The 20,181-nt window shown below is 46.2% G+C and overlaps 1 protein-coding gene across 2 annotated transcripts in view; it reads left to right on the top strand.

Moving 5' to 3' along the window:
- BRWD1 (bromodomain and WD repeat domain containing 1) overlaps nucleotides 1–20,181 on the top strand; it is a 403,503-nt gene that overhangs the window by 305,588 nt on the left and 77,734 nt on the right. For both annotated transcript variants that reach the window (XM_063956583.1, XM_063956584.1), the window contains exons 31-33: nucleotides 5,242–5,362; nucleotides 5,577–5,702; nucleotides 5,983–6,052. In XM_063956583.1, the coding sequence (XP_063812653.1) occupies nucleotides 5,242–5,362; nucleotides 5,577–5,702; nucleotides 5,983–6,052 (317 nt within the window). The remainder of the gene's footprint in view (nucleotides 1–5,241; nucleotides 5,363–5,576; nucleotides 5,703–5,982; nucleotides 6,053–20,181) is intronic.

Below are 20,181 nucleotides of genomic sequence, written 5' to 3'. Positions count from 1 at the left end.
TCCACATGCAGTGGGAATACCAGTCTGCATACGGACATCTACCCTGATCCTATTTTGGCGGCTACATCTAAGGTAAATGTTCCCTGTAAAGCGTGGCGAAATGGGTGTGCGCTATATAAATAATTAATACATAAACAGTAACCATCGCATGCTACCAGTTCAGCTGTGTTGCAGTCAGATAATTCAATGCCAGACCTTATACTTCTCACACGGCCACGAGTCACATAGGGAATATTCCTAGCCAGCCAGTCATAACCTCATCAGTCCAGCGCAAGGTGCTGAATTTTAAGGACACTATGGAACCTTTTTCTATCCTGGCGTTTTTATTGGTTAGAACACAGCGAGAACCCGTGCGGGTCTGGGTTTTTCATTGTTATAATTCTATTATTAAGCTTTATACCAGAGTCTATGATGGCATTTCTTGGTGTCAAGCCTTTCTAGACCCACCTAAATCTAATCTTACTGACCCGTCAGAGTGGACATTCATGCTCTGCTAAAGGCAAGGTATATGCTTTTAGTTGGGGTTTGGGTTACCGGCGTGATAGTGGCATATGCAACGTAGTTGGTAGCCACATCTAGACTCAGAACAGTTTCTAAGGTTTCTTACTCACGATCAGCTGAGGAGTTACACATGACTGCTATACATGTCAGCCAGGTTAGTTCTCTGAGGTCGGCGTCAAGCTTGTTGTTAACGTAGACTTGGCCTACACAGGGGCAGAGTCCGTATAAACATTACTGACGCATCAATATGTTATTTACTCCTAATTAGGAAGATTAAGTTCTCACGCTTCGGAGTGAAGGTCCGTTTACGGCCATTGCCACACCAGTTCTTACACTACACTTTCGAGGCAGTCCTACAACTCACTACAACGTGGTTGAGGACGTGGTTTTCAATAAACCACTAACTGTCGTTCGGACAAGATTGCTGACAAGCCGGCATGGCGCGCTGTTAATGGTCTCGTTTCTTCTTTTGGGTTAGCAAATCTTCTGAAGTTTTATGGTCGGCTGTGGCCTAGTCCACTGTCCACTTTATTATTTGGTCGTTATTACGGAAATCCACAGATCGGTGGATGCACAATTTAGTCGTCAAAACACAGAGTTCCATTGTCTACCACCTTTGCGGTGGTTGGTCAAGACAAGATTCTTAATAAGCCTCGCTGTGTCAGAGGACACACAGGCAATTCTGTAGACCGATGCTCAGTCTCTCGTACATTCAAGGTTATTACTCTCTTTTTGCAGTACCACAGCCGGACGGCTCGGTCATAATCCATATTGATCCTAAACAGGCTCAATCAGTACGTACTTACTACTTATTTAAGATGGAATTCATGCAGTCAGTGATTGCAGGTTTACAACCTCAGACCTCGGATTCTCACTGAAGCTCAAGGATGTGTACTTCACTTTTTAGCCACTACATCAGGCATACTTAAACGGTTGCAGGACAACAAAACCATTATTACTTTCAAACACTACTGTTTGGCCTCTCTCAGCGCCTCGGGTAGTCACAAGGGTGATGTCTGTGATAATCGTTGTTCTCAGATCCCGGATAGTGATAATGGTTCTGTACTTAGATGACCTGCTCATCAAAGCTCCGGCTCAACAACTGCTCCTTCAAAATACATTACTAACGTACAATGTGCTAGTACAGCAAGTTTGCATTGACAACTTTCCAAATCAAGCCGGGTTTCGTGTCAAAGAATTCAATCCCTAAGAAACAAATAGCACAGAGTATTAGTTCTCTACTACATTTTAGACTCCATCCACAGGAAGTCTTGGTGCACTTGTGCATGTGACTGTTAGGGAACATAGGGCCGTCTTTACAAGTACTCTACTTCGTAAGTGGCATTTACTATCTCTTACAATTATTCTTCTCGCACAGTGATCAGACCTTTGGCTACCGATTCGGTAAATAGTGCGCTTATATCTAAGGGCCAGAGTATCTCTATTCTCGTTGCACCACATAAGCTATCTCACCGCGGGGAGATTGGTCCGAGTCTGGACTTATCTAATTCAATTGCCGGATGCAAGTCTCAGAGTTTGGGGGGCTGGTAATCCTACTTAGTCTTTCACACCTGGAAGGATTACTGACAATAAATGTCCTGGAACTCAAGTCAATGTACAATACACGGTGACAGGAAGTTCACATGCTCCAGTCTCAGGTGATTCACGTCCAGTCAGCATCGCGATGGCAGTCACATAAATCACCACACAAGCTGCGGGAAAGGTTTGCACCCTAATTTGTGACGAGCCTCCTCATGTGAAATTGTCGGCAGAGTTTCATTCCAGAAGTCGACTACTCAAGTACAGTTTCTCATTCTTCAGGATTTTCATCCACAGGGATGGCCATAAACTCAGAGATGTTGTAGATATTAGTCCAGAGGTGCAGTTACCCACAAATAGATCTAATGGCTTCTTGACAACATCATCAAACAACTAGATCTAAGGGCTTCTCGACAACATCAACAAACACTCGATAGATGTTCACATAAAACAATCCAAAGGCACTGCCAGTGGATGATCTCACCATAGCGTGGCACATACGGGTATCTTTTCCACTGTTTAAACCGATTCTTTGCTGGAGAATGCGGATCAAACGACAGTCCACACCAGTCATGCTAGTGGTACCTTATGGGCTTTACAAGCGGGGTTTCGGTTTTCCGCGGTTTACTCTCAGCCCATCTAGGGTCGCTGCGCTATGGCCAGACCAAATACAACAGGGTCAGTTCCTTTAACCTGTTGGACAGGGTGGCAGTGAAAACCGTCTCTCTCTCAAGTCAAGAGGGCATTTCAAAATCGGTATTGCCACCCATGTTAAGCTCTAGAAAACCAGTTACAGCAGCTCATTGTCAGTATTTGGCAAGCTTGTATAGGCTGGTGTGAAGTTCAGAAGTGGCTGATTTCCTTCAGGGTTTCTCGTCTTTTGCTGTTGTTAAAGACTAGGTTAGAGGACTACATTTACCTAAATTAAGATGCAGTTTACTTTCAAAGGTATTTGGTTTTTGCCAACAGTTTACTCTTTTCTGCAAGGTATTGTTCCTCCATTTACACCGCCTACAGCGCCATGAAATTTCAATCTGTTGTTAAAATTTCGCACAGTTCTAATTATGAACCCTTACAACACGGGATTGTTGAATTTCTACCTTAGGAAACAGTATTTTGCCTAGCCGTAGCTTCAGCAAGGAGTGTTTCACAATTGGGTGCCTTGTTTTGCAAGCCACCGTCTTTAAGATTTCATGATTCTAGAGCGGAATTTTTGCAACTTCCGTTTTTCTTACCTTTAGTTAGTATCTTCCAATCGTAGTTCAGGTATTATCTGAACGTACAGGAACTCCACCTACTTTGCATGTGGTACGCGCACTACGCGTTTATGTAAGCCGAACAACAACAGTTCGTAAAACGCAGGCATTGTTGTTTCTCTAAGAGGAAGGCAAGATGTGTTGGACAGCTTCCAAGCAGACCTTGGCCAGATGGAGTAAGCTGACCATACGTCAGGCTTATCTTTATGCTAGGCTACAACAGCCTACATCAGTTCAGTTTACTCCACAGGTTCTGTGGGAACTTCATCGGTAGCAAGTCGTGGAGCTTCTACGATACCGTACGGCTACATGGTCATCAGTGCACAGGTTGTGCGCTTTTACAAGTTTGATACATTGGCGGCATCAGCTTCTAGCTTTGCCCGTCTAGTGTTACAGGTGCCAAACGGCTCTCCCGCCCAAGGGGGAAACTTTGGTACGTCCCAAGAGTACTTCAGTGACCCCTAGTGGATGAAAAAGAAAATAGGATTTTGGTACTTACCAGGTAAATCCTTTTCTTTGAATCCATAGGGGGCACTGGACGCCCACCCAGAGCAGTTTTTCACTAGCTTGTGGTAAGTTCAGGAAACCTTATGGTAACACGTTATAACCATCTAATTCTGATGTTATAGAGATTTTCCATTATCGTGTCAACTTTCTAGTTGTCCGTTATGTTAGGTGTCAACTTTAGTGTTGACCGTTATATTATAATGTTATATGTAATTCTCCATTGTTCACCTCTCTGTCGCTCCTATTCGGCTCAGTAAAAAACACTGAGGATCCTGGGAGTATGGAGGATGGAAGGGGAGGGTTACACATTTAAATATTTAAATGTGCCTTCCCTGCTACGCACGTCCATATCCCAAGAGTACTCCAGTGCCCCCTATGGATTCAAAGAAAAGGATTTACCTGGTAAGTACCAAAATCCTATTTTTTTTTAGCTTTTATCAAAGAGTACCTTTTGTCTATTTTTCTACATAATCTCCTCCTTCATTTTAGCATATCATATCTGTCCACAAACTTCAGAATCCCCTTTATGTAATCTGCTACTTGCAGTCTATTGAACCAGTTACTGACTGCAAGCTTCAACTCCTCATCACTTCCAAAACGTTTTCTGCCCAGAAATTTTTTGAACTTTAGTGAAAAGGTGAAAGTCTCTTGGCGCAAAATTTGGACTATTCGATGAATGATCTAAAACCTCCCTCTCAAAACAGTGACAAATGATGAGCATCCCAGTCAATCTTTTTCATGCATGATAGTTGGTCCATTCCTGAACATTTTATACCGCTTTCTTACATCAACATACTCCTATAATTTATGATTAGTTTCTGTGTGTTCAGGAATTGAATAAGAATCCTCAATTCACTATCTGAGTGACTTTTGTCAAGTACATTTTAACAATGAACAATAACATTTACAAAAACAACGATAACAGCGCAGCACCCAGAGAGCACTTAGAAAACAGGTTAGGGAGAACGCCAACCATGAATTGGGGAGGGTGAATGGTCTGCTTGTTGCGGGAATGAGCAAATGATCTTCACTCTCTGGATTACCTTCATAGAATGAGGAACGTCAGAGCAGTACATATATTAGTACCTCTAGTGGTCATTGTTTTCTTTTCCTCCTATTTTGTCAGTAGCTGCCTCTGTAAGACTGGGCACATAGGCGTTATCTCCTACAGAGGCGCGATGGGTTATATTAAACTGCTAACAAATTAATGTTGCCCATAGATCCCCTATGTCATTTTTATTCATGAATGACTATCCTAATCAGCAAGTATCCAAAGCTCATCTTTAATTCTCACACACACACACACACACACACACACACACACACACACACACACACACACACACACACACACACACACTCGCGCACACACACTTGCTCGCACACTATCTTGGTTTAAGTTCTGTTATAAATATATGCCGCCTGTTTTATGTCACAGATTTTGCTGCCCCCTTTTCTGCTCCTGTTGATTTAAATGCCTACCCAGACTACTGCAAGGTGGTTCCTTACCCTACAGATCTTGGCACAGTCCGAATGAGGCTTGTGAACCGTTTTTACCGGTAAGAGGTGTTTCCACGCTGACTCTTGTTTCCTTTAAACCTAATCTTTATGTAATGGCGACAGTCTTTTCCAATAAACAAATAAATGTTGTTAAAATCACATTACAGTAAAGGTTGAGCTACGTGTTCCTCTAAATTGGAAGTGGTTCTATGTGCCCACCTAGTTTGATGGTTGTGCCTAGGTTCATGTTTCTGTGCGGTTTGTTTATTGCAGGAGGGTCTCTGCCCTGGTCTGGGAAGTGAGATATATTGAGCAGAATGCACGGTCCTTCAATGAACCAGATAGCAGTATTGCCCAATCTGCAAAGAGAATCTCAGAGTTGCTGATAAAATTCATAATGTGAGATTTGTTCTCTTCTGTATACGGTAGTAGTATTTGCTTAGTGAGTACTGTGCTATAGAAATATTCTTCATTTGTCATGTTCAGTATTAAGTAATCTTACACTGCTTGTGATTATATTATTTTTCATCTGCATTATCTGTCCTGTATTGTACAGCATTTGTATTTCCAAATACCAGGACAGTCTAATGTGTGTGTATATACGCACTATTTCATAGAGTTTACATATTGAGTGAAGTAAAGTAAAGAAAGTTCCTCCAATCTGTACCTTCTGTTGCAGGAACAGCCGCTGTACCAGTATTACGGAGTTGTGTAGTGCTGCTGAGGAGCAGGACACGTGCGCCAGACAGGTATGGTCTCCGAATCTCCATGAGGATAGGGTGGAATCCTAAACTGTGTAAATTGAACCTTGATTTGTTTGTACTAGCCTTAAAGAAACATTTCTACCCCCTCCATAACCTAAGTGAGATAGTTATAGGGGGTGTAGTGTGCTGAACTTTGGTCTGTACCCTATCAGTAAGGAAGATGGGTCAGCCTTACTGGGTATTATCTGTGACACAGAGTAATGCAGCAGCCTTTTTAATCAGACACTTGTGTGTTTGCGATGATGCCTACAGCGAATGAGTAGTGTGCAGTCCAGACTAGTCATATCTATGTCTATGCATAATGCAATGCAATGTCTGCACTGTAACCTTGCATGTTTATTTTTCATCCACTAGGGGACACTGGAGTCCTATACAGTAGGGGTGTGAAGCTTGCAACCGGAGGTGTGGCACAATCTAAAATTAGCATTGTCTGCACAGCCGGTTCTTCCCCCTTCCCCCTTCACATCCCTCCTCCCTCAGTTTAGAAAATTGTGCAGAGGAGGTACAAGCACAGAAGGGAGCTCCTGCTCCATGAAGTTTTATGTATGTATGTATGTATGTATTTATTTATTTTAGTCATTTATGACTGGCCCAATGCCTCCTTACTAAAGGGAGGGTGCAGGTTTTAAAAGACAAAACTGTAAATGCCCAATCCCACCTAAATGAAAGGGGGTGCAGGCTTTACCAGAAGAGAAAGCTGCGTCCCCCTAATAAAAGGAGGACAAGGTTCAGGATTGAGAGACAAGGATTCCTACTAGAGGGGTCTGCATCTCTCAAGGCACAACTGTGAGTACTGGTTGTTTTAAGACCTAGGATTACAAGTAGCATTAGGTTTTTGGTTTTTTTATTTTTATTATTTTCCTATGGGGCTTTATTGGGCTTTGCTAGCATAGAGGCCGCTATATTTGATCACTAATCAGATCCCCACAGCGGCGCGCCGGACAGCGGTCTATGTGGGGCAGGCCGATATCCCCTGTCAGCAGGTGCCGCTACGGGACCTGGGGAGAGGAGGAGGAGAGCGGTCCTGGCGCGCGCCGACCAGCGGAGACAGAGTAGTTCTGCAGCGCACATACAGGGCGGTCAGTAACAGCAAGTTAGGCTCCCTTCAGCAGAAGACACGGCCATACAGCCAAAATTTTTAATTGGCGGCGATCTTAAAATTCATGCAGGCACCAGAAAAACTGAGGAGCATGGAGTGCACCTCCCCCTATTATAGATTAATAGTAAGACAGCTGGTGAAATGTTATAATGACTGAAGAATATAATATGATTATGATTTATTTTCAAAGGAACTCTATTACAAAGAGCCTACAGAAAATACGAGGAAGCAAGTGAAGCCAACTCTAACACCGTAGCTCACTTACAGTTGGGTGTGAGGAATTTGCAAGTCGGCTGGTGTAAAGACAAAAGAAATTATTTTTTTTTTGTTTTATTTTTTCTTCTCTACAATATAGAGATATTTCCAGCCAGGCAAGTCAATACCTTTTGCTTCCGTCATCTATCAGAGTCTTTCTCTTCCTAGTTTAAAGGGTGAAAGCGCTGCGACACAGTCTGGTAAGGGGTTTAGTCAACATGTCTAAAACACCAACCAAGACCTATTATGTTTGCATGTAACGGGAAGAGCACGCGGGTGACAGCTCCGAGGTGTGCGATTCCTGATTAGACAAGGACGTTCCACCTGGGAGCAGTGCTCCGACTAGGTCATGGAAGAATAAGATAGAATCTCCAATGAGATGGCGGAATCCTGCACGCAACAATCAGGGCTGCAGGATTCTCAAAGACGATGGAAGACGTTCTCATCAGGTTAACGCCGCCCGCACAAGCAGTAACGAATGTGTGCAAGGCAGTTAAAAGGCCTCATCCTCTTGTACCGGAAGCAGAGGAGGAAAGGGTTCTTCTCATTGATTCAGAGGAAGGTGAGTTCATTGAATCTAAACTAGATGCCGATTTTCCAGAAGAGGACACGGCAATCTCGGGTCTTGATTCTTTAAGCGAAGCGGTGAAGGAGATCCTAAACTTTAAGGTAGCAGAAGTAAAGGAGCCAGAAGAATTCGAATTGTTCGAATCCCAAATGCCGCGTTCAGCAGCGTTTCCCATTCCTAAATCCCTCCAATCTCAAATGGAGGAGACTGACAAACATTTTCAATTTTTGAACAGTGTTTCAAGTAACTTATTTCCCTACCTAAGGGTGTAATGGATAAGTGCGAGACTCCACCGGTAGTGGATGTTTCCCTAGGAAGGTTGTCAAAGACGACAATCTTACCATTACCTAATGTAACGACTTTGAGGTTGACACAGCCTTTAAGTCAATTTTTGTACCAGAAACAGAGACCTACGGTCATCTGCGCTTGGGTTAACAAGGCCAGGGGAACATGGTCTGGACGTATTGTACAGGCTATTGAGGGGGAAAATGGCTTGAAAGAAGTTACCCAACTGGCGGAACACATTCGAGAATCAGCTTCATACTTGCGTCAAGCCTCTAAGGATATTCGCAGGCTAACATTGCACATCTCTGCATCAGCCATATCGGCTAGACGTACAGAGAATGGCGGGGAGACTCTGACACCAAGAGGGCGGTAGAATCCATCCCCTTTGGGGGTGAGATGCTTTTTGGTCCAGAGTTGGACAAGTGGATTTCGCAAGCTACAGCAGGGACGTCCTCTTTTCTGCCTACTCCTTATACAAGAGCCACTCCACAGGTTAGGAGAGGTTATTCAGGACCAGCGTTTAATTCATTTAGATCGCTGTCCTTGCAAGCCTGAGGAAGAGGTTTCGGTACACAAGTACGTGGGGGCAGAGGTAGAGGCCGCTCACAGGCAGCAGCCAGAAAGCATGATAAACCTGCTGACAAGACCGTGGGAGGACGGTCTCCTGGCTCACCTGGGATCCCCCTTGGTGGAGCACGTCTGGAAGGTTTTCGGGACATCTGGGCCAACACTGCACCAGAACCTTGGATAAACGACCTAATCTCCCAGGGGTACAAACTGGATTTTCCACAGAGGCCTAACAGTCAGTTTTTTTTTTTACAATGGGATTTTCTCGGCGCCCTCAGAAAGCAAAAGCACTACGGCCAGCAATTCAAAAATTGCTATGGTCAGAGGTCATTATTGCGGTTCCCGCCTCTGAGAGGAACGGGTCTCTATTCCAATCTTTTTGTCGTGCCAAAGCCAGACGGGACGGTCAGGTCGATATTGTATTTCAAAGTTTTAAACCGGTTTCTAAGGGTCTACAGATTAAAGATGGAACCAATCCAGTGCAGGCTTAGAACAAGGCGAGTTCAGGGTATCCATGGACATAAAGGATGCATATCCTGCATATCCCAATCTGGGCCCCTCACCATGCTTACATAAGGTTCGCACTGGTGACTGGTCACTACCAATTCAGGGCCGTGCCGTTCAGTCTATCATCGGCCCCAAGAATCTTTACGAAGATCATGGCAATCATGATTGCAGAATCTAGACTATTGAGGGTCACGATTAGACCTTATCTAGACGATATACTAATCAAGGCATCCTCTCGGGAACAGTTGATCAAGGATGTTCAGACATCTCATCAATTTCTCATTCAACATGGGTGGATTGTGAATTTCCAGAAATCCAACCTCATGCCTACTCAACAGATTCAATTCCTCGGTCTCATCTTGGACACTGTACAATTGAGCGTATTCCTACCAGAGAACAAGGTCCAGGACCTACAGAGATTAGTGGCTCAGGTACTGAGGTCACAAACGGTTTCTCTATACCTCTGTGTGCAACTTCTCGGGATGATGGTGGCGTCTGTCGAAGCTCTCCAGTACGGCAGACTTCATTCCCGACCATTATAGATGAACCTCATTGCTCAGGGAGCGGGGTCACACTGGCTTCTACATCGAAGAATGCGACTTCCACCGCACATACGAACCTCCTTACTTTGGTGTTCGTTGCACAGGAATCTCGCAGCAGGCAAGAGATTCGGCATTTGGGATTGGAGGATCCTGACAACAGACGCCTGTCTCAGAGGTTGGGGTGCCGTCTCAGAGGTTGGGGTGCCGTCTTAGAGAACGCTACTGGAGAGCAGCCTACCTATAAACATTCTCAAACTAAGAGCAGTTTACAATGCAATTTTCTTAGCCGAAGACCTAGTCATGGGTCAACACATAAAGATGCAGTCGGACAATGTCACGACGACGGCGTACATAAACCGTCAAGGAGGAACAAGGTGCAGGGTGGCGTTAAAGGAAGCCACACAGATATAGTTGTGAGCCGAAAGGCGAAACATCATCCTCTCGGCAGTGTTCATTCCAGGTGTGGAGAACTAGGAAGCAGATTATCTGTCACAAGGACATGCATCCGGGAGAGTGGTGCCTACATCCACGGATTTTTTTACATGGTGGTGAGGAGATGGGGTCTACCTCATGTCAATCTAATGGCGTCTCGGCAATACAATCAGCTGCCCAGATATGTGTCCAGGACAAGAGATCCAGCAGCAGATGGAGTGGACGCATTAATGCTTCCTTGGTGTTACAGGAACGTTTTACATTTTTCCACCTTTCCAACTCATACCCAGGTTTCTGAAAAGGTTAAAATGAGAGCGAGTGTGGGCGGTTCTAACCGCACCAGATTGGCCCTGCAGGAGCTGGTACTCAGACCTGCGAGGGTTACTAGCGGAAGATCCTTGACGGTTACCTCAGAGAGAGGACCTGCGATCTCAGGGACCATTCCAACACCCAGACCTGAACAGGTTGCGTTTAACAGCGTGGCTATTGAAACCATGGACTGGTGTCAAGAACGTGGGTGGAATTCGATGATCTTTCACTTATCCAGACTTCTACTTTTCCTTTCGGCCGGTCTGGAGGTAGGACTGAGGCTGGGCTCTCTGAAGGCTCAAGTTTCGGTTCTCTCCATCCTATTTCAACGGCCGTTGGCATCCTTGCCAGAGGTTCAAACCTTTTTTACAGGGGGTTCGGAGGACCAACCTCCTTTTTCGTACTCCCACTGCGCCTTGGGACGTAAATTTGATGTCGGAATTTTTGTGATCACCAACTTTTGAGCCGTTGGCAAGAACATACCTGAAATATCTCTCTTGGACGGTCACAATAATGCTTGTCTTGGCTTCGGCCAGGCGGGTTTCTGGGTTGGGAGCCTTATCGTGTAAGAGTCCCTTTTTAATTTTTCATGAGGATAGGGCAGAACTCCATACAAGAGCAGATTTCCTTCCTAAGGTTGTTTCAGGGTTTCACGTAAACCAGCCAATTGTGGTACCATCTTTCCAGGATCTCGCAGATGGGGACGTGTCCTTGGATGTTGTCCGAGCTTTACGGGTATACGTACAGGTTACGTCGTCTTTCAGAAAGTCGGACCTTTTGTTTGTTTTAAGGATGGGCCAACGAAGGGTTGGCCAGCATCTAAGCAGTATTTGTCTAGATGGATTAGACTTGCCATTCGGCAAGCTTATATTTCCTGTGGAAAACAGGTTCTGGTTCAGACGGGTGCTCATACCACCCGATCAGTGGGTGCCTCAGGGGCGGCTGCCAGAGGTGCTTCCACTACTCAACTTTGCAGAGCGGCGACGTGGTCCTCAGCCCACACGTTCGCAAAATTTTACAGGTTTGATACTTTTGCGTCCAGAGACTCTAAGTTCGGACATTTAGTTTTGCAGGCCACCGACAGCACTCCCTCCCTGGGGGATAACTTTGGGACATCCCCTACTGTATAGGACTCCAGTGTCCCCTAGTGGATGAAAGAGAAAAGAGGATTTTGGTACTTACCGATAAATTCATTTCTCTGAATCCTCTAGGGGACACTGGACGCCCGCCTCGGTGCTGTCAACCTGCTGCGTTCAAACTTCCTGTTCAAAAAGTTTGTACAAACAGCGATAGTTTTTCAGTTAAGAGTTTCTTGGATGCTGTTTGGTAGGTTGTACGGTTCGGTTCCTCACCATGTGCTATAGTGTCATGTCCTATTCTCTCGGTCAAATTTTCCAAACTGAGGGAGGAGGGATGTGAAGGGGGAGGAGCCGGCTGTGCAGACAATGCTAATTATAGATTGTGCCACACCTACGGTTGCAAGCGTCACACCCCTACTGTATAGGACTCCAGTGTCCCCTAGAGGATTCGGAGAAATGGATTTATCGGTAAGTACCAAAATCCTCTTTCTCTAACGTCCTAAGTGGATGCTGGGGACTCCGTAAGGACCATGGGGAATAGCGGCTCCGCAGGAGACTGGGCACATCTAAAGAAAGCTTTAGTACTACCTGGTGTGCACTGGCTCCTCCCCCCATGACCCTCCTCCAAGCCTCAGTTAGATCTTTGTGCCCGAACGAGAAGGGTGCACACTAGGGGCTCTCCTGAGCTTCTTAGTGAAAGTTTTAGTTTAGGTTTTTTATTTTCAGTGAGACCTGCTGGCAACAGGCTCACTGCATCGAGGGACTAAGGGGAGAAGAAGCGAACTCACCTGCGTGCAGAGTGGATTGGGCTTCTTAGGCTACTGGACATTAGCTCCAGAGGGACGATCACAGGCCCAGCCATGGATGGGTCCCAGAGCCGCGCCGCCAACCCCCTTACAGAGCCAGAAGACAGAAGAGGTCCGGAAAATTGGCGGCAGAAGACATCCTGTCTTCACCAAGGTAGCGCACAGCACTGCAGCTGTGCGCCATTGCTCCTCAGCACACTTCGGTCACTGAGGGTGCAGGGCGCTAGGGGGGGGCGCCCTGAGCAGCAATAAAAACACCTTGGCTGGCGAAAATACATCACATATAGCCCCCAGGGCTATATGGATTAATTTTAACCCCTGCCAGAATCCATAAAAAAGCAGGAGAAAAGTCAGCGAAAAAGGGGCGGAGCCTATCTCCTCAGCACACTGGCGCCATTTTCCCTCACAGCTCCGTTGGAGGGAAGCTCCCCTGGCTCTCCCCTGCAGTCACTACACTACAGAAAGGGTTAAAAAAGAGAGGGGGGCACTAATTAGGCGCAGTATTAACAATACAGCAGCTATAAGGGGAAAAACACTTATATAAGGTTATCCCTGTATATATATAGCGCTTTGGTGTGTGCTGGCAAACTCTCCCTCTGTCTCCCCAAAGGGCTAGTGGGGTCCTGTCCTCTATCAGAGCATTCCCTGTGTGTGTGCTGTATGTCGGTACGTTTGTGTCGACATGTATGAGGAGAAAAATGATGTGGAGACGGAGCAGATTGCCTGTAATAGTGATGTCACCCCCTAGGGGGTCGACACCTGAGTGGATGAACTGTTGGAAGGAATTACGTGACAGTGTCAGCTCTGTATAAAAGACAGTGGTTGACATGAGACAGCCGGCTACTCAGCTTGTGCCTGTCCAGACGTCTCATAGGCCGTCAGGGGCTCTAAAGCGCCCGTTACCTCAGATGGCAGATATAGACGCCGACACGGATACTGACTCCAGTGTCGACGGTGAAGAGACGAATGTGACTTCCAGTAGGGCCACACGTTACATGATTGAGGCAATGAAAAATGTTTTACACATTTCTGATAATACGAGTACCACCAAAAAGGGGTATTATGTTCGGTGAGGAAAAACTACCTGTAGTTTTCCTGAATCTGAGAAATTAAATGAGGTGTGTGATGATGCGTGGTTTTCCCCCGATAACAACTGATAATTTCTAAAATGTTATTGGCATTATATCCTTTCCCGCCAGAGGTTAGGGTGCGTTGGAAACACCCCCTAGGGTGGATAAAGCGCTCACACGCTTGTAAGGGCTCTACCCTCTCCTGAGATGGCCGCCCTTAAGGATCCTGCTGATAGAAAGCAGGAGGGTATCCTAAAATGTATTTACACACATACTGGTGTTATACTGCGACCAGCAATCGCCTCAGCCTGGATGTGCAGTGCTGGGTTGGCGTGGTCGGATTCCCTGACTGAAATATTGATACCCTAGATAGGGACAGTATATTTTTGCCTATAGAGCATTTAAAAGATGCATTTCTATATATGCGTGGTGCACAGCGGAATATTTGCCGACTGGCATCAAGTCTAAGTGCGTTGTCCATTTCTACCAGTAGAGGGTTATGGACACGTCAGTGGTCAGGTGATGCGTATTCCAAACGGCATTTGGAAGTATTGCCTTAATAAGGGGAGGAGTTATTTGGGGTCGGTCTTTCAGACCTGGTGGCCACGGCAACAGCTGGGAAATCCACGTTTGTACCCCAGGTCGCCTCTCAACATGAGAAGACGCCGTATTATCAGGCGCAGTCTTTTCGTGGACAAGCGGGCAAAATGTTCCTCTTTTCTGCCCCGTGACAGAGGGAGAGGAAAAAGGCTGCAGAAATCAGCCAGTTCCCAGGAACAGAAACCCTCTCCCGCCTCTGCCAAGCCCTCAGTATGACGCTGGGGCTTTACAAGCAGAATCAGGCACGGTGGGGGGCCCGTCTCAATGAATTTCAGCGCGCAGTGGGCTCACTCGCAAGTAGACCCCTGGATCCTTCAGGTGATATCTCAGGGGTACAAATTAGAATTCGAGACGTCTCCCCCTCGCCGTTTTCCTAAAGTCGGCTTTGCCGATGTCTCCTTCTGACAGGGAGACAGTTTTGGAAGCCATTCACAAGCTGTATTCCCAGCAGGTGATAATCAAGGTACCCCTCCTGCAACAGGGAACGGGGTATTATTCCACACTGTTGTGGTACCGAAGCCGGACGGCTCGGTGAGACCGATTCTAAATCTAAAATCTTTGAACACTTACATACAGAGGTTCAAATTCAAGATTGTCACTCAGAGCAGTGATTGCGAACCTGGAAGAAGGGGACTACATGATGTCTCGGGACATCAAGGATGCTTACCTTCATGTCAAAATTTACCCTTCTCACCAAGGGTACCTCAGGTTTATGGTACAGAACTGTCACTATCAGTTCAGACGCTGCCGTATGGATGGTCCACGGCACCCCGGGTCTTTACCAAGGTAATGGCCGAAATGATGATATTCCTTCGAAGGAAGGGAATTTTAGTTATCCCTTACTTGGACGATTCCCTGATAAGGGTAAGATCCAGGGAACAGTTGGAGGTCGGTGTAGCACTATCTCAGGTAGTGTTGCGGCAGCACGATTGGATTCTCAATATTCCAAAATCGCAGCTGGTTCCGACGACTTGTCTTCTGTTCCTAGGGATGATCCTGGACACAGTCCAGAAAAAGGTGTTTCTCCCGGAGGGGAAAGCCAGGGAGTTATCCGAGCTAGTCAGGAACCTCCTAAAACCGAGCCAAGTCTCAGTGCATCAATGCACAAGGGTTCTGGGTAAAATGGTGGCTTCCTACGAAGCAATCCTATTCGGCAGATTCCACGCAAGAACTTTCCAGTGGGACCTGCTGGACAAATGGTCCGGGTCGCATCTTCAGATGCATCAGCGGATAACCCTGTCACCAAGGACAAGGGTGTCCCTCCTGTGGTGGTTGCAGAGTGCTCATCTTCTAGAGGGCCGCAGATTCGGCATTCAGGACTGGGTCCTGGTGACCACGGATGCCAGCCTGCGAGGCTGGGGAGCAGTCACACAGGGAAGAAATATCCAGGGCTTATGGTCAAGCCTGGAGACATCACTTCACATAAATATCCTGAAGCTAAGGGCCATTTACAATGCTCTAAGCTTAGCAAGACCTCTGCTTCAAGGTCAGCCGGTGTTGATCCAGTCGGACAACATCACGGCAGTCACCCACGTAAACAGACAGGGTGGCACAAGAAGCAGGAGGGCAGTGGCAGAAGCTGCAAGGATTCTTCGCTGGGCGGAAAATCATGTGATAGCACTGTCAGCAGTATTCATTCCGGGAGTGGACAACTGGGAAGCAGACTTCCTCAGCACGACCTCCACCCGGGAGAGTGGGGACTTCCCCCAGAAGTCTTCCACATGATTATAAACCGTTGGGAAAAACTCGACAGGTATTGCGCCAGGTCAAGGGACCCTCAGGCAATAGCTGTAGACGCTCTGGTAACACCGTGGGTGTACCAGTCAGTGTATGTGTTCCCTCCTCTGCCTCTCATACCCAAGGTACTGAGATTGATAAGATGGAGAGGAGTAAGCACTATATTCGTGGCTCCGGATTGGCCAAGAATGACTTGGTAACCGGAACTTCAAGAGATGCTCACGGAGGATCCGTGGCCTCTACCTCTAAGAAGGGACCTGCTCCAACAAGGACCCTGTATGTTCCAAGACTTACCGCGGCTGCGTTTGACGGCATGGCGGTTGAACGCCGGATCCTGAAGGAAAAAAGGCATTCCGGATGAAGTCATCCCTATCCTGATCAAAGCCAGGAAGGATGTAACCGCAAAACATTATCACCGCATTTGGCGAAAATATGTTGCGTGGTGCGAGGCCAGTAAGGCCCGACGGAGAAAATTCAACTGGGTCGATTCCTACATTTCCTGCAAACAGGAGTGTTTATGGGCCTGAAATTGGGGTCCATTAAGGTTCAAATTTCGGCCCTGTCAATTTTCTTCCAAAAAGAACTAGCTTCAGTCCCTGAAGTTCAGACGTTTGTAAAAGGGGTACTGCATATACAGCCTCCTTTTGTGCCTCCAGTGGCACTTTGGGATCTCAATGTAGTTTTTTGGGTTCCAAAAGTCACATTGGTTTGAACCACTTAAATCTGTGGAGTTAAAATATCTCACATGGAAAGTGGTCATGCTGTTGGCCCTGGCCTGGGCCAGGCGCGTGTCAGAATTGGCGGCTTTATCCTGTAAAAGCCCTTATCTGATTTTCCATTCGGACAGGGCGGAATTGAGGACTCGTCCTCAGTTTCTCCCTAAGGTGGTTTCAGCGTTTCACCTGAACCAACCTATTGTGGTGCCTGCGGCTACTAGGGACTTGGAGGACTCCAAGTTGCTAGACGTTGTCAGGGCCCTGAAAATATGTTTCTTTATCATCCACTAGGGGTCACTGGAGTACTCTTGGGATATGGACGGGCGTAGCCGAACAAAGGCACTGAATATTCAAATTTAGGACTCTCCCCCCCTCCATATCCCCAAGTACCTCAGTGTACTTTGCCAGTGTTTTTTCGGTGCTCACAGATGAACATCGGCTTGTGGGAATGAGCCCACATTTCAGAAGATTTTTTTTCTTTTTCTTTTTAATTTTTACACTTCCCGTCCCAGTTTCTGAAAAACATGGGTCCGGGATGGTGCCGCTGCAAGGCAGCGTATGGCGTGTCGGTCCTCACAAAGAGCACCCTCACAGCCACAGGCGCTATAAGACAGCGCATGGCGTGTCGGTCCTCACAAAGAGCACCCTCACAGCCACAGGCAGCCACTGTCTCCTGCAAACTGAACGGAGCTTACAGGAAGAAGCTCCGTCACAGCCAGGATGAGACAGAGAGCTGAAAGGAAGCCTGAAACTGAGCTCAGCCAAGATGTGAAGCTGGAGGCTGAAACAGAGCTTGCAGAGAGAAGCCCAGTGACAGCCAACATGTGAAGCTGGAGGCTGAAACGGAGCTTGCAGAGAGAAGCCCCGTCACAGCCAGGAGAAAAGCCGTCACATGGAACAAGGTATGTTAGGGCGGTCAGCTCACGCTGCCGCCCTGCTGTGTGTAAAGTGTGCTGGAGCCGCCGCTGAAGCCGCCGCTGAGGGTCCCACTGAACTACGCGCAGAGCGGCCGCACGTCACTCAGACGCCGGCCGCTCTCACAGCGCTGATTGCCCGGCACCACTACAGAGGCGCCGCCGAGACAGGGGAAGGGCTCCGTGTGATAACAAAGCCGCCCGCTCTGCCAGGAACACCGCACGCCGCTGATGCCGGACACAGGACTGTGTACTGTTGTAGGAAGGCGCTGCCCGCTCTTCCGGACGGTCCCGGCTATATACAGCGCTCTCCTGCTCCCTGCACTCGATCCCCGGACGCTATATACAGCGCTCTCCTGCTCCCTGCACCCGATCCCCGTACGTTGCGGGTAACATGGGGATGCAGGGGGGGGGGAGGGGAAGTAATGGCCATCGCAGCAGCAAAAGGCTGCATGGGTTACTAAATAGGCTGCTCAGCTACCTCACAAGCAGCGCAGCGTTTTAAACAGTGTCATGGGTTATAACACTGTAGACTATGTATATTATATATGTTTCAGCACATTTTTATATAGATGATATATAATGAAGCTTTTTGCTGGCATGATATCAGTATGACCTGTGATTATATGTTTAAGCACATTTGATATATATAATATATATATGAGGCTTTGGCTGGCAATAGGCTATCACTGGCATAGCCTATTGCAGGTTTAACCATATTTTCTGTTAAGGCTGTAAGATAATAGCACTGCAGGCAGTGTTCATATTAATGAAGGCTAACTAAATGCATGTATTTTACTGTATCCTACACCTGTGTTATCACTGTATAATAGGCTATTAAGCCTATAATAACTGTATAATAGGCTGTTCAGCCTATATTAACACTGCAGCAGGTAACCTGTACTGTGATTTTCTGTGAAAGCATGGCATGAGGGCCATTTTAATCATTGCTGTTTTTCCAGCTTATAATTCCAGAACATTCCGCCCATACACCTCTACTCCACAAGGAGGCGCAGTGGTGTTAGTGGGAATTTTTAGTTCAGGATTATTCTAGAACATTCCTGCCCTACATCTTTAAGCCACCAGAAGGCGCAGGGGTGTTGGTAGGAATTTGGTTCGGGTTTCATGCCCATGTGAACTGCTTTTCACATAAAGAACATTTTAGTTTCCTAATAAATATGCTGTTCAGCAATAACATATATATATAGATATATATGCCATATAATAACTTTATTAAGTCGTGCAAGTGTCTGTTTGTTGCCTATTATGATGTCTGTCTACATAGCGGATAAGGCTCTAGTGCAGACTAAAATTGTTAACATTGGCAATTCAAATTAAAACAGCGGTAATCGGAGTCTCGGAATGACTCCGCCAGCGCTAACAAAAGACAGTCTTTCCAAAGGGCCAATTTTCCTTTGGGTACCAGAGTGTTTATTTCACTGGTCTTATAATTTAATGCACGATTCTATGTCAAATCTCACACAGATAACTACGAGTGAGAAGGGTACATTAGTCCAGCACGCAGATAGTGCGGGGTTTTGGACAACCATACATAATCGTTTCCAAAAGGACGCGATCCGCCATTGGTATATGCGTTTCTGTCAAACATTATAAAAACCCCATTGGGTCACTAGAATCTATGTATGAAACCATGCCGATCACTGTTAAAAGAAGCTGCAGAGTATATCTGTAAAGCTTCTGCTAACGCCGGTTATTTTCATGGTCGCTAGTTAAGCGCGACAAGGCCAGAGCTTGTTTGCTCCTACATTTGATATACTTGTAACGGCATTTTATCCCTTTAGGATATTCAGCCATTAGCGCATACAGTATACTTGTAACGGCGTTTTATACCTTTATACGAAACAGTCACGCTTTGTAACGACATGACGTTACAGTCAGCAAGCCAGTGGTTTGATGACCTCTTTTACAATTGTGGAAGCGCGTCTTTTCATGTTACATTTGCGAGGTTTCAGGACTTCAACTCATATATGTCTCAGCTATTTACAGCTTAGAGTACAAAACTGCTTCTGTCGAACGGTTTGGCAGGTTGTCATTTAGTCTTTGCTGGGTTATAAACCAGGCAATAGTACGCCAACACAGTCAGAGTTACTTATTCTCCTCTGTTTGGGCAAAACCAAACAGCTCCGTTGCAATATCAATCAGCAAGTCATTTACTACAGTTAGAAAATGGATTTTCTGCAGTTAGTTTTTGCTTATTGGAGCCACAAAATTGTATAATTGCATTTGATCTTCACAATGCGTATTTACCCAGTCCGGTTTCTTCATCACAGGTTCTAGCGTTTGCAAATCGCCACAACCATTAACCATTTCATTTCTACCATTGCTTATCGCTCCCGGTATTTACCAAAGTGATGTTGGGATGATAGCTCATCTCACATAAAAACTATGTATCAACAAAGTTCCTCTAGCTTGCGCTACTAAGGTATACTGCGGTAGCAGATCAAGTTCGAAAACAATCGCATCTAAGTCTGTCTAAACGATGTCAATTCCTAGGTAACATTATGAATACGGTAAATCAAATACTTTTACCTACTACACCAGCAAGAACAAAAGTACACGCACACTAGCGGTACATTGGTGTATTCATCTATTAAGAATAAAGATGTG

The sequence above is a fragment of the Pseudophryne corroboree genome, chromosome 2 (genome assembly GCF_028390025.1).
Source record: "Pseudophryne corroboree isolate aPseCor3 chromosome 2, aPseCor3.hap2, whole genome shotgun sequence".
In the NCBI taxonomy this organism is placed as follows: Eukaryota; Metazoa; Chordata; class Amphibia; order Anura; family Myobatrachidae; genus Pseudophryne; species Pseudophryne corroboree.
Note: the sequence above shows the minus strand (reverse complement) of the source record. Positions and strands in the feature narration are given on the sequence as shown.